This window comes from Wyeomyia smithii, chromosome 2, assembly GCF_029784165.1.
Source record: "Wyeomyia smithii strain HCP4-BCI-WySm-NY-G18 chromosome 2, ASM2978416v1, whole genome shotgun sequence".
Taxonomy (NCBI): domain Eukaryota; kingdom Metazoa; phylum Arthropoda; class Insecta; order Diptera; family Culicidae; genus Wyeomyia; species Wyeomyia smithii.
This window is the reverse complement of record NC_073695.1, coordinates 8,758,411-8,771,911: the sequence shown is the minus strand read 5'-3', so window position 1 is coordinate 8,771,911 and position 13,501 is coordinate 8,758,411. Positions and strand designations below refer to the sequence as shown.

The 13,501-nt window shown below is 40.8% G+C and overlaps 2 protein-coding genes across 5 annotated transcripts; one reads left to right on the top strand and one right to left on the bottom strand.

The window, feature by feature from the left end:
- Positions 1–691: 691 nt before the first annotated feature.
- On the top strand, positions 692–5,299 carry LOC129723374 (enhanced level of genomic instability 1). Of its 4 annotated transcripts, none has more exons than XM_055677558.1 (5): positions 692–829; positions 894–1,370; positions 1,432–2,141; positions 2,333–4,704; positions 4,765–5,299. In XM_055677558.1, exons 2-5 carry the CDS (start codon positions 1,016–1,018, stop codon positions 5,063–5,065), a joined length of 3,738 nt encoding a protein of 1,245 aa, XP_055533533.1. In that variant the 5' UTR covers positions 692–829; positions 894–1,015; the 3' UTR covers positions 5,066–5,299. The 4 variants fall into 4 exon arrangements, with proteins under 4 accessions (XP_055533533.1, XP_055533534.1, XP_055533535.1 ...); XM_055677559.1 differs by having other exon boundaries at positions 699–829; positions 880–1,370; XM_055677560.1 differs by having other exon boundaries at positions 699–829; positions 873–1,370.
- On the bottom strand, positions 5,094–7,511 carry LOC129723375 (uncharacterized). The gene is made up of 3 exons (XM_055677561.1): positions 5,876–7,511; positions 5,670–5,802; positions 5,094–5,608 (listed from the first exon to the last, which is right to left on the bottom strand). The coding sequence occupies exons 1-3, from the start codon at positions 7,211–7,213 to the stop codon at positions 5,331–5,333; spliced, it is 1,749 nt and encodes a 582-aa protein (XP_055533536.1). The 5' UTR covers positions 7,214–7,511; the 3' UTR covers positions 5,094–5,330.
- Positions 7,512–13,501: the final 5,990 nt, after the last annotated feature.

Sequence of the window (13,501 nt, the reverse complement as noted above, 5' to 3'; positions counted from 1 at the left end):
GCTATCCAAAACAGCAACGGCCAGCGTTGTGAAAGTAGCAACTCAAATGGCAACGGGTGACGTTTCTTTGCTTGTACGTTTGTTATTGTTGCTATTTTTCAAGCTGCAAAACCAAAACATGACCAAAACCGAAATCTTTTAATATCGACAGTAATATCAAAAGTGATTTTTTATTGTTGTATTTAGGATTGGCACTCGCGATACTCGAGCTACCAATCGGATAACATTTGTTTTTCACGCTTCTGGATCCAAATTGCATCCAAGTTGCAACCGATCTAACATACATAAAGCTGTCATAAGTTGAAAACAGACTAAAATCAGCTGATCGCAACTGTCTCGTGGATTGCCTTATAGGTAGATAAGCTGATTCAGGTTCATAATTCTGGAAATGAATGACGAGCTCGAAGCGAACCTACAAAAATTATTTGAAGTAATAAAAATGATTTTGTTATTCTCAAAATTCATTCACAATCAAGAATAACCAGTTTCTAAACTTACAATATATTTTGTTTGAAGTCAGATATACAGAACTTTTCTGATATGTATAAACACAACGGCTGAGCGAAGAAGCATTTTAATGCATCATCTAGTCTGTTCTTGAAAAAGGATCTTTGAACTTTGATCAGCTGCTCTGAGTGCCCTTCGGAAACGTCTCGCGGCTGACAGTTTGTTTCTTCGCGCTCAAACGGGTAGAAAATTGCTGTCAAAAAGTTGTGAATGAGCGAACTGCGCCCGTCGTCTGTAAAGAAAACAGACGAATATATAGTTGTAAAATAAGTAAAAAGTTAGTTAATGTTGCGTGTAAACTGAGTCTCGCCAAGTGTAGGGGGTAAATATTAGTTTAATTGTTCTATTGTTGTTAATTTAATTAGTTTCAAGCGTCTTCTCTTAAGTCATAAGCGATGTTGAATGGGAGGTGTCATCTGGTATCTCTATATTGACGACTGAGTGAACGATTTGCTAGATGCTTGTTTGGGAGGATTGAAATTTATCGGATTGCGAGCCCCACAAAACAATGAGTACAGGTATAGTTAAGTATTTGAAAAGTCCCGTGCACGGGAATGGACAATTTAAGCCGAACGAGGCTGATCCGGTGGAGGAGAAAGCTACGGAAGCGGAGTCCGTCGCTGTTTGCCCCAGCGCTAGTAATGCAGAACCGAGTGCTGGTCCAAGTCAGAGGTCAAAAAGTGAGGAAGATCGAATAATCGCTGAGAATATGGCTTCCGTACTAAAATCGTTGAAAAAGAAACGAAACCATAAATGCAGTAGACGAAGGCGCAATGAGGAGCACAGGGGTCGGGACAGGCATCGGGTAACCGATGAAAAGAATGAGGATGGATTGATAGAAGTGATTAAGGTGGTGCAAGAAGGTAAATTTATATTATAGAAAGACTAAATGAAATCTATTAACTTTAACGCTTACCGTTTCAGATGCTATAAGACGATCTCCCAGGAAAGTTAGTAAAAATGCGAAGGACTTCGAAAAAGAAAAATCACCCGTACAAGAACCAACAGTAAATAAGTCGAAAAAAGTCAATGCATTTCAGTTGATGATGAGTTCGAGGAACAAAGCGATCGGCTCGAATTCCCCTGGAAAAGATGATGCTGGGTTGGGAGAAGAAGACCCCGAAGCTCAGTTGAAGCGTGGTGACAAAATAAAGCGCAAACTGAAATTGGAAGAATGGGCAGAACGAAAGGGTGCAGGAAAGCGGAAGCTACAGGAATCAGCCGAGGAGGAGTTTATTGCTAATCAGCTAAATCGCAGAGCAAAGCGAATGAAGCGACTTATTAAAAATATGGAAACAAATGGTAGCGATGACGATGCCGTAGTAGAAACAACTGCAACAGAAAGTGCGAAGCGCACTAAGTCGAAGCCACCAAAAAAAGAACGACCCGCAGCTAGTTTAAAGTTGAAAGCCCGACAAGGGTGGCAGCGATTGTCGTCGGAGGATTCTACCCAATCGTTATCAAATGGAATGGTAGGTGGCGTGGCAAACACAGAGAAGTCTCCAAGTAGGAAACCAAAAGATGATAATTTTGTTGATAAGTTGAGCTCTCCGTTGAAGAAGAAGGATAGTTTGTTGGGTTATTTCAGCAAAGTTGCAGGAAAAGATAATTCGCCGGGAAGCACAACTGAAGAGGTAAGAAGAGAAAGACACCTGAAACGAAAATAATTGTTTCTTCCTGTATTTATATTTGGAACATGAAATAGAGAATTGTATGGTGAAGTTACCAATCATTTTCTTGTAGTATGTAGTTCCTAAAATACTGTTAGCCTTAAGCTAATGTTGAACGTTTCGATAGTCTTGTTGAACGATCTTTTTCTTTCCAGAAGTCTCCTGCCGGCAGTCGTATCCGGGGTTGCAAATCTAAACCAAAAGAAGAGTCACCTGTGAAATGCGTTGCTATTGATCAGGTCACACCTGGCGAGAATCTACCAGCATCGGAGAGCACCGATAGTATCGCTAATTCCGGCCGGCCGCGGCGGTCGTGTGCTAGTAAAGTGAAAGATTATGCTGTCTTTGCTGGCACTAGTCCGGAGAAGGAAGTCGGCGTTAGGCGGACAAGCAGTCGGAAGGCGATGGTTACACCGCTGAAGATACTGAACGTGGGCTCACCGCAAACTATTAAGGTGATAAAATCGGTACGCAGCTTGAGTATAGATTCGGAACCTCCTTCAACACCGAAATCGTCCAAAAATGTGAAACTCGCTCCAGTGTTTGTCAAAAAACCGGTCGAAGATCCAGAGAAAGTTCGCGCCAAACAGGAGTTTTTAATGTCAGGAATTCCTGAGAAAATGCGCCTGGAAATCGAAAAACAACGTTCTTTCGAGGAATCAGTTTTGAACGAATCGCCTGTGTTCCCACTGATTAGTCACATACAGCAGTTGGATTCGCCGAAGAAAAGCATTAACACTTCGCTTAAAAACAGCAGGATTAAAGTGCTGCTGGAATCACCGGAAAAGTGTGATGCTGGGAGTAAGCAGAGGGAGGAAGAGTTCGAGTATAGTACATTGACGAGTTGTGATGATGAAATTGTAGAGGACATCCTAGCCAGGCTAATTGATGTTGGGAATCCGGATGCCATCTATAGTTTAGAATTGCCCGACGTGGCTAATGTTAAGGGTATCGTTCGCGAGTGGAAACAAATCTATCGTCATTTTCCCGTGTTCAAATGCTACAAACAATTTCGAAGCATGTACGAAGAGCATGTTGAGGTTGGTTCTCCACCTGGAAAACATTATCACAAAGAGGCGGACGCGGAAGACAGCATCGAGCTGGTAGAGCCATACTTTGCTAATTTTAATGGAGAGATTTTGTTTACCGAAAAGTACAAACCAACCTGTTTGGATCATATCTTGGTGAACTGCCAGCCGGCAATTGCACTTAAGAAATTTCTTTCTACTTGGAAAGAGGACCGTTCGTCAGTTCAGTACGGTTCGGAAGATGACTTCGAAGGTTCAAATTCTAGTGTTTCGTCCAGTTCGACAAATATATGTAATCACGTGGTACTGGTGGGTCCTACGGGATGCGGTAAAACGTGCAACGTGTACGCCATTGCAAACGAAATGAACTTTAACGTTCTCGAACTGAATGCTAGCAGTCGGCGGAAAGGTAAGATCATTCTCCAGGAGCTGCAGGAAGCGACCCAAAGCCATCAAGTGCGCAGGAAAGATGAACAGGTCGATATTTTTAAGAAAGCACTTGCTCGAAAAAATAGTAAATCTAAGCTGCGAAAGCTATCAACCGATTCCGATGGCGGAGTATCATCGAAGAAGCTCTCACTGATTTTAATCGAAGACGCCGATATTGTGTTTGATCAGGATGAGGGATTCGTTGCGGCCATAAATCAGCTGATTTCCACCTCCAAGCGTCCGATCGTTTTGACCACGACAAATCAGAACTGTCCGCACCTGTCACGATACATCGGCAACAACGTAATCCGATATGTGGCACCCGGAATCGGCCACGTGGCCAAGCTGCTTTCAGTGTTGGCTTTGGTTGAAAAAGTTCACATCGATCAGAATGATCTCGCGCGATTATACGCTTTGAATCGAAAGGATCTTCGAAAAACGGTGAATGAGCTACAGTTCTTCATTCAAACCGGGGGCGATCGGAATCAGACGGAACAGTTTGATCCCGAAACACCACTGGAACTGGAAGAAGAGAATGGTACGCCTTCTGTACTGGCAGTTGATGATGAAGCCTCCCGGCAGTCGAATGTTTCGTCCACCACCTCGGAGGTTGTTGCCGTATCTTCTCGAAAACATACATCTCTTTTTCGGTTGTTCAATCGTGACCAGAATAATCCAGATCAGCTGATTCGAATGCCACTGAACTTCGATAATCTCTGGTGCAATATGGAGCGGGTGCTACAGACGGTGCCTGTTACCGTTTCGAAGGCGAAGAAACGAAAGAAAAAAGGTACGAATCACAAGCAACAGGTGGATCTTGGCGAACTGGAAGAGCTGGTGTTCTTCTATCAAAACGTCTCCTCGGCGGCGCTAGTACAACGAGATACTAAGCGCGACGAAGATCGGTTGGTGAATTACTTGGAGGAAGAAATTGCGCACGATTTAGTGGAGGATTGTTGGGAACGATGGTTCGAGGGCGATCTTGATCAGGAGCCAGTGCCAGACAGACGACGCAGTGGAGTTGGTGCAATGTGTTATGACAGTCTTAAGCAATTCGATGCTGAAGAATGGTCAGTAACTGAACTTCAATAAATCCGATATTATAATCCTAAGTCATTTTCCTCTTTTAGTCAACCAATCTCTGCCTACATTGGTATTAATCCAATACGCACCCGGTCAACGTACTGCGATTACGAGCCATACCTACGCACCATTTGCCGCTACGAACGAGAACGCTCGAAGCTGGAGCGACGTGGCAGTCGCTTTTATCACTATCTCCGGAACTTTATGTACACCAGTGCGAATCCGGGCCCGATGGGCGTCGGTGGCAGCATGGTAACCAATTTCAGTGTGGATCACTTCGATGCACTAAGCACCCGCTTCGAGGAGGATCCCATTCCGGCGGTGGAATCGTCAGACGAGAGCCGCTAGGATGCGTACAAAGAGTGCTCACAATATATAAGACTAAACGATTGAACTTTATTTCAAAGGATGCCTTTTCTGCACAATGTTTTTTCTTCATGCTATTAGATTAAAATTAGTGGCCTAGAATCTAATTATTTATTTCACATTCGGTCGGCGCAAAAGTATATCCTCGTAGCACTTCACTTTGATGTCACTTAATGGTGATTAATAAACACGATTGATCTTACATTTATGGTGTAGAAACGTAGAAAGTTTGCTGCCGCTTGTTCTGTTAATATTGATTGACAATGTCCAGCTTTTCGGCCTTTATCTGCTTAACCTGCCGCTCAATGGAGCAGTTCAGTGCCGGTGGATAGGGACTGTTGGACTCCCGCCGCTTCCGGCTGTCACGAAGCATGTTTTGACGCGAATGTTTAATGAAGCTCTGAATGGCGGTGAAAATGGGTTTCTTGTTGGCTTCTGCTTCTTCGTCACTCTTGCCCAGGTTGAGTGTTTTAGTGAGCAGATCCAGGATTCCTACACTGTTACCGAACACGTACTTTGTGTATTCTGTAAAATAAGAAAAAAATAAACAATTTCACATTATTTTAAAAGAAGTAAATTAACGTACGTCCATTAATCGCGGATTTACCGCTCCAACTGAACTGGCAGAGCACCTCATAGGTCACAAGTGCCTCCATCATTTTCTTAACATTGCGCTGGTGGGGCTGAGAGTTATCCACCTCTTGATGAAGACGAAACATCTGAAAGCAGCATCAGCCATACGTATTATGTAATAAGTACTTATCACTTGAACCAAAACAAAAGGGTACTCACCATCTGCAACAAAAACTGTTCATTGTCGGTGCAGTGATCGTTGAGATCTAGAAAGTCATTAACTGTCCGAATCGGAAGTTCCGGAACATCGGGGAATGTATCGTTAACACCGTTGCAGCCACCGATTGACTGGACGGCACTCGCCGGGTTGGAGTTAATGAGCGCGGTGCCGACTTGGCTACCATTGATGGCATCTAGCGAAGGCTTTTGAGCTACCGGATGGTGCACGGGAGTAACCAGAGGCGCCGTCGGTAGCGGGGCCATCATTTGAATCGATTGAACGCTGGAAATTGTCGGCAGCTGATTAAGCGAAACGGACACAGGCTGCGTTGGAAGCGGCGGTAAATTATCAACCGGGACGGTCACCAGCGGAAATGGGACTATTGTGTTTAGCTGGCTTTGAGATGCCGTTTGTGCATTCGTTTCCTCGAATTTGCTGACAAAGATTGCGATTATTTTGGTAAGCCCATCGATTTTCGTTTCAACGCGGTTAAGGTTTTGGTTAACCAAATGTACTTCCCGTTGAAGAGATTTTATGCGTTCCTCAATTATTTGATAGCGAACGTCACTCTCTGTAGGGGTTTGAGACGGCGCATTACCCGAGGTTCCGTCTATGGTCAGCGAAATGTCTGGCTCTAATTTCATAACAGCAGTACTTTCTTGCAGTTCATAACTTTTGAAAAATCGCTCGCTATCACCGGTGGCGTAATCTTCATCCTCACCAGTCCGCCCACCGGACTGGAAACTAGAGTCCTGCGATTGTTCCGTTTCCTGATCCGGATGTTGAATAGTTCCAGTGTAGTCTTTTAAATGGGTCCGCTGGTGCTTCGTCAAGCGATACTGCTCTCTGAAGGCCTTGTCACAGCTGCCACACTTGTACGGTTTTTCATCCGTGTGAACTTTAAGGTGATAGGACAGTGTGTTCGATCGAGTGAACAACTTCCCGCAAAAGTTGCACTCATAGTTACGTTCGTTATCGATATCATCACCGACACTCGCTGCTCCTGCCACAACTTCGATTCCGCCAGTTCCATTCATCAGCGCATCGATCGTTTCCTGCAGCAGCGGATCTTCTTCCGAGTGCATAGTCTCTAGCTTGTCATTGTCAACCTTCTCTTCCTGTTGCTTTCGCTCCTGTTCAGCGGTTACGTTATCAACGTTCAAATCTTGGGTCATGACGCAAGATGAACTGGTGGAACTTTCCATCATCAACTCGAGACCTGCTGCGGGTGTGAAATGACGAACCTCAGATGTATCGTTCACAATTCCTTCCGCCAAATCCGTTCTGCCAATGATTGGTTCCTCGATTTCCAGTGGTTCATTTTTTATTTGTGCCATCGATTGTTGCGTAGTCCGTTCTCTCGGCCCATCAAGTGGCGAATCATTTTCAATCGCACGTAGAACACGCACAAACGAATGATGATTGTTCACGGCTCAGCTGCCTGCGCTCGAGGTGTTATCAAATTCTGCACCGTAAACTTATACACATGCCGATAGCACACAGTCGCGCTGATAAGGCTTAGATTTGTGAAGTCAGGTCGGCCGAGGAATACAAAAAAGTTGAACGAAATTCCCTGGAAATAGCGATAAGATTTCTGATCACGACAACAAAACAACGAGATGACAAGACACCAGAGATGCCAGATCTTTCTAAATTTTTAGGAAAATTCAAAAACATATCACTCCCACGACTCACACCGACAAAACTCTGCAGAAAATTGCGCACATTTTGAGTAGGACTGCGCAAATATGAAAAGACTCGGACAAACACTTTAGGATACTAATAAAAACGTGTAGATATTAGCAAATCATATGAAGTCTGTACATGAACTCTAAAAATTTGTGTTTTGTATGCAAATCTACATGTCTGGTGTCCCTGCAAGGCCCAGTCAGATCCAAGTACAGATGACAGTTCTACAAGGTATGCTATTCACGTCGATGCATTAGTATTAGTGATCGTTATGAACTTTTTCCAATTTTGTATGAAATTTGAAATGATTTTGCATTTTAAACTAAACTTATAACACATACTTTCCTGAAAAGTTATAGAAATGATGTTGAAACATGTTTCATTTGTGGGGAATACATAAACATGCTGCGTTTTAGGTAAAATATGCGGTTTTTCATCAATTTGCCGGTAACCTTTTTGCACTTTTCGTTTTTTTCTTGTACTCTAATAGCTTTTTTCTTGTACTCTAAATAGAGTCGCTTATGTTTCATACAGTAACAAAAGTCATGAGCTATGACAATGACTAAGATTATGCTCCAACTATTAGAAATATAGCATTTATATATATTTTATTTCGACATATTGTCGCAATTTTTCACACTAAATCTAAATTAATATAAATTTCTAGTGTGTTTCAACTGGAGATTCACTCTCCAACCAAAAAAATCAGATATAAAACAACATAAAACGAGAAATTTCCAAAAATGTTCTGAATTCCATACAAAACGCGAAATTTTTCATAACGAGATTTGTTTGTGTGCGTGGATAGACAAAAATGTAGCATACCTTGTAGAACTGTCATCATACTTGGGTCAGATTGAGTTTGAAAACGGCTGCTGTCAGAGAGCTGGCCGCAGGGTTGTGGTTACTGAAACGAATTTATGCTGTACACGGTTGGTTGATAAATACCAATAAATGGATTAAAATGAGTAAAAGTATTGAAGATTTGTTAAGATTTATTTAGAATCATTCGTCTTTATTTTTTCCAGCGCGCAACTTCTGTGACGTTTTTGCGGAAGGTCCTGCAGAAAAATTTCAAATCCGAACATGTAAAAAAATTCAATTTCAAATGCTTATAACACGGTTGCTTTTCGATAAATTTCTTCGTTCACGAAATGCGAAAAAAGTGTAACTTGATGCCTTGTTAAAACGCAGTTCTCAATCCAATATAACACAAATACTATTCAGGAGCCGCAAAATGATCTAAAAAGTCATTTGCAATTCCAAGATAGTCCGGTTTTCAGAAAACAACCTGAGATGACCAAATGCCAAAAATCGACGCTAGACGAGATGGCTGTTCCGGGAAACAACCTAAAATGACCAAATAACTAAACAAAACGTGGTTTTCAAAAATTTTCTATCGCTGTCCTCCGATTTTAAAATCACGAATTAAAACTGCTCGATATCTGCCCGAAATTGCTAGAATGACAGTTCGCCCACATACATAAGACATACGTAACACTGGCGTTTTTTTCTGGTACACGTTGTCCCATAGTACTCCGTACATCACCCTGTCAAATTGCTCGATAAATAATGAACCAAATGAATTTTCTTTTTCTCGGCCTTATCGAGCCCCCATGAAAATCCCATAATGAACTGTCAAAAAGTTATTTACAAAATCAATGCAGCATTTTTCGAGTAGGAACGAGACAAATGCAGGGCTGCGCAGGTACACTGCCTTCAAAAACAACTCAAACAGTGATTTTATTCAGGGTGTGGTACCATTCGAGTAGTTCATTTTGTACCAACTTTTTTGGAAGATTTCTTCCTGAGTGTTAAGCCTGTATTACACTCTTTGACCAAGCGTCAAATATTTGGCACTTTTTGACAGATAAAAATTTGGTCAAAGATAATTGTTTGCCACTCTCCAATTTTAACATGGGGCAAACACGGGCAAACAACAACCATGATGTCAAATAAATTTGACCATTATGTAAGAAGGTCAAATATTTGACCATTAGACAAAGAGTGTACTACAGGTTTTACATATGTCTTATGTACGTGGTTCGCCCATATACGAACCGTCATTGTAGCGGTTTTGGGCGATTTTTATTCTTCTTTTTAAAATCGAAGGACGATAATATAAAATTTGAAAAAATCACGTTTTGCTCAGAAAATTACACCATTAGCTCATATATAAAAATCCGAAATCCGAGCATAGCTAAACAACCCAATTTGATTATCATGGTGGCGACTTTCGGTTTCTGATAAAAAATACAGCTAGAAGAACCAAAACCTAAATAATGCAATTTTGAAAACTAAGATTGCAAACTGGGTGGTGAAATATGAGAAGAGATTCGAAATTGTTAAGACTTATATCCTGAGCAACGTAAGGTACGCCCGGAAACTGGCAAATCTTTTCTATCTGCGCTTGGTTAAAAATCGTTTGCATTCAGATCAGACGTCACAAGTTCACCACGTATTCTTAGCAGTGACGTAGCCGAAAATTTCTTCTGAGGAGGTTTCGATAACAAATGTGAATTTTGAAAATAATTATGAGAGAATCACTTATATTAATGACTATCCTGTAGCAAAATAGAATAAGAAAAACATTGGTTTGGTGCGCTCACACCACTTAATCTCAATATGGATTCTGTTGTAGGGGTACCTGGGGTAATAAGCACCGTTGAGGCAAGATGCACCTCCTCCGATTTGCAATGGAGAAAAATTTTAATAACAAAATAATAACTCCATTATTTGAATTCGTTGCAAACGGTCTAATTTTTTTCAGCTGAATTGAGTGTTTTAAGCTCTTTATTTGTTGTTTTCCACCGGCGAAAAGTGTTATTGCATCGAATAAACGTTGAGCAACATATTCCTGAGGAAATATCGGTGAGTTTCAATGAGCATTACCGTTAAGTAAACCTAAGCATTCTGTTGTTACGTTCGGGGCATAACGCTTCCCGTAGCTTAGGGTAAAAGGACTCTTTGCAAACTACTTTTTTGCTAACATTTCATCTCGTTTCCAGCAATGTCTTTAAGTCTAATCGGCGGTTATGGACCGTTGTCCAGCTACGATCGGTGCTAGAGGCAATCAAAAATAGCACATATTTCCGAAAGCCATGCCGCTCGAGTGTATGAAATTCCAAAGAAAACCATTTTTACATTACTTTTTAGATGACAAAATGAGCCGTACCGCCTCAATATTGTAGTTCATTTTACCTCATTTGCATGGTGCTTCTTGCCCCTTGGTTGCAGTGCATTTCACCCCAACAATTCATCTCGATTGTTGATATTTCCAAGTTATTGATATTTTGATCAGTATATAACATTGGTTCTATCCCTCAGCTTCAACAAGACTAAGCGCTTTTTTCATCAACTGGTGCGTTTTACCCCAGGAACCCCAAATAGAGATATGAGTGCGGATGAATAGACCATCTCACCGAATCTCTTTAATCTCACTTTTCTGACAGCTAGTGGTAACTTTGTTAACATTTTGAACTTTGTGATTTTTATCTGGTGGAGCAATCGTGTGCGTAGTGGAAACGCTGCTCATTTTATAATTATTCTAAGTGTACTAGCACCTCACGTACAAACTTTAAAGAGCATTTTGATCAAAATTGAACAGATCTGCTATAATTGCCCAAGTAACCAGTAAGCACTAAATCATTGCCCTACAACAATACTATATTCGATTACAGAAGTCTGGGTAAGAACTTATTCTGACCTAAATTCTTGTGTATATCTGATATAATGTTAAAAAGGCGAAATAGCAAGCTGTTATAGTGCTGATGGTGGCAACCATTGATATGCATCACTAATGCTGATTTGGAGCACTCATGAGATTTCTCTTTTTTGACATGTGAGTTAAGAAAACAAACGAAAAGAAAATTAGAACCCTAATTATTTGGTGTCTGGTACGAATGCAAAAAAATATTCAGAGTAATACATATGATCTAAAAAGGTACCTTGGGTGGCAACCCGGGTACTACTAGAATCAGACTTTTTTCATCGTCTGATATTGATGGTTCAGAAACCACGAGCCCAGGAGATGTAGATCCTGGATCCAACTCACTAGCTTGCAATAGTTTTGTATTGGGTATCTCGGAAAGCTCATGCATTCATATACCCGAACTTTCCGTCGAAAATTCTCTCTCCTTAATGTTTTTTTTTTCATTTTCGTGGAGTATCCACGTTCCGTCTATTTTTAATAGGCCACTCGATATCGCTCGTTATTGGCACTTACGAATAAATGTAATGCGTCATCTATATGCATTCAAAACACTACATCGTAGCACCTACGGTAACCCATTAAGCGCATATTTTGCTCTCAGTAATGCTAGTTTAGCATAATGCCCTATACATTAAAAAAACATGATATAAAGCTGTTTGGCATTAAAAAGGATGAATTAGTGCTAATAAAATGCTATCTCCTAATGGTTATGGTTACTTGGTTGAGAGCATCGCCCTAAGGTAAACAAAGGTAAACAAAGTTACCAGTAGCTGTCAAACTCAAATGCGTGACGTCACCGTGCGATGGTTTATATAGAAGAGAGAGAATAGAAGAGAACAACATAGAAGAAGAAGGTTCTTTCTATCTTTAGATAAGCAGTCTTACCGTGCAACGCTATTAAATAAACTGTTGCCAAGTTCAGACAACGGTAGGGTTACCATTCGGTCGGGGTTAAAAATCAGGACAAATTTTTCCGGTACAAATTTGATATGGGGTGTTTTCTTTGTTTGAGTTATCAATAAACAAAACACGTAATTTGAGATTTGCACTTCAAAATACACCAAAACAATCATTTATTTATTTGAAGTATTTCTCGGACGATCCAATTTTGCAACTTTGATTCATTGGGCGTTAGAAGATACTTAAACATGAGGCACACGTAAACGGTTTAAAATTGAGTCCTAAGTTTAACACGGTTTTCTTCTTTTTATATATCTGTTGAAAGAATGCAATTTTTTTGAGCAAAACGTGGCTTTAAAAAAATGTTTATCGTTGTCCTTCGATTTTTCAATGAAGAATAACAAACTGCTCGAAATACCTTAAATGAAAGTTCTCCCATATACTGTACGTGTGCGAAATGTCATTAAAGTCATTTAGAGCAGGTTTTTATTCTTCATTAAAAAATCAAAGGAAAACGATAAACATTTTTTTAAAAGTCACGTTTTGCTCAGAAAACGCGGCTTTTTCAAATGATATATAAAAACTGGTATCCAGCTTTTTACGCGCCATAATGACGGACGCTAAAATGCAAAGTTCGTATTGAATCATCCACCCTTTTGACAACTCTGCTCACGTCATTTTGAAGTCTTCACGTATTTTTTCAAAAGAGAAATAAATTTGACAACATTTGTGTTGCCAATACCTCAGAAATCCCAAAACTGACGTAAGCGGAGAGGTTCGCATATAACGAACACGCATTATAGCGACCGCCATCATGATGCGTAAAAAGCTGGATAGCTTTAGGACCCAAAAGTCAGATAGTTGAGAGTTGCAACGACTAGACAATTTCTCTCGTCAAAATTCAACCGAAAAAGAAAAATTGTTCGAAATAAGTCCGTTTCGTTCCGGAGTCGAAGTAAAAGTACTGAACAATTTTCAACATTTCTGAACATCCGGCATAATTCAGAAAAATCAGGACAAATGCTAAAATATGAAAAATAAATCAGGACGCTCCAAATGGGTCTCGAAATCAGGACATGTCCTGCTAAATCAGGACGGATGGAATCCCTATTCATGAGTAAAAGCAAAGCAAAGCCTTGGTGCTACTTCTCGAGTCGGAACTTGACCTTCTGTTTATTTATACACATACTTCGCAGCCGACTATTTAGTATACAGAACAATTGTGGCGCTTTGATCCTACTGACACTATCAGTCTCTCCCGAGTCGAGACTCGAACCTGCGACAACTGGCATGTTAGGCCAGTATCGTACCTCGACACCATCTG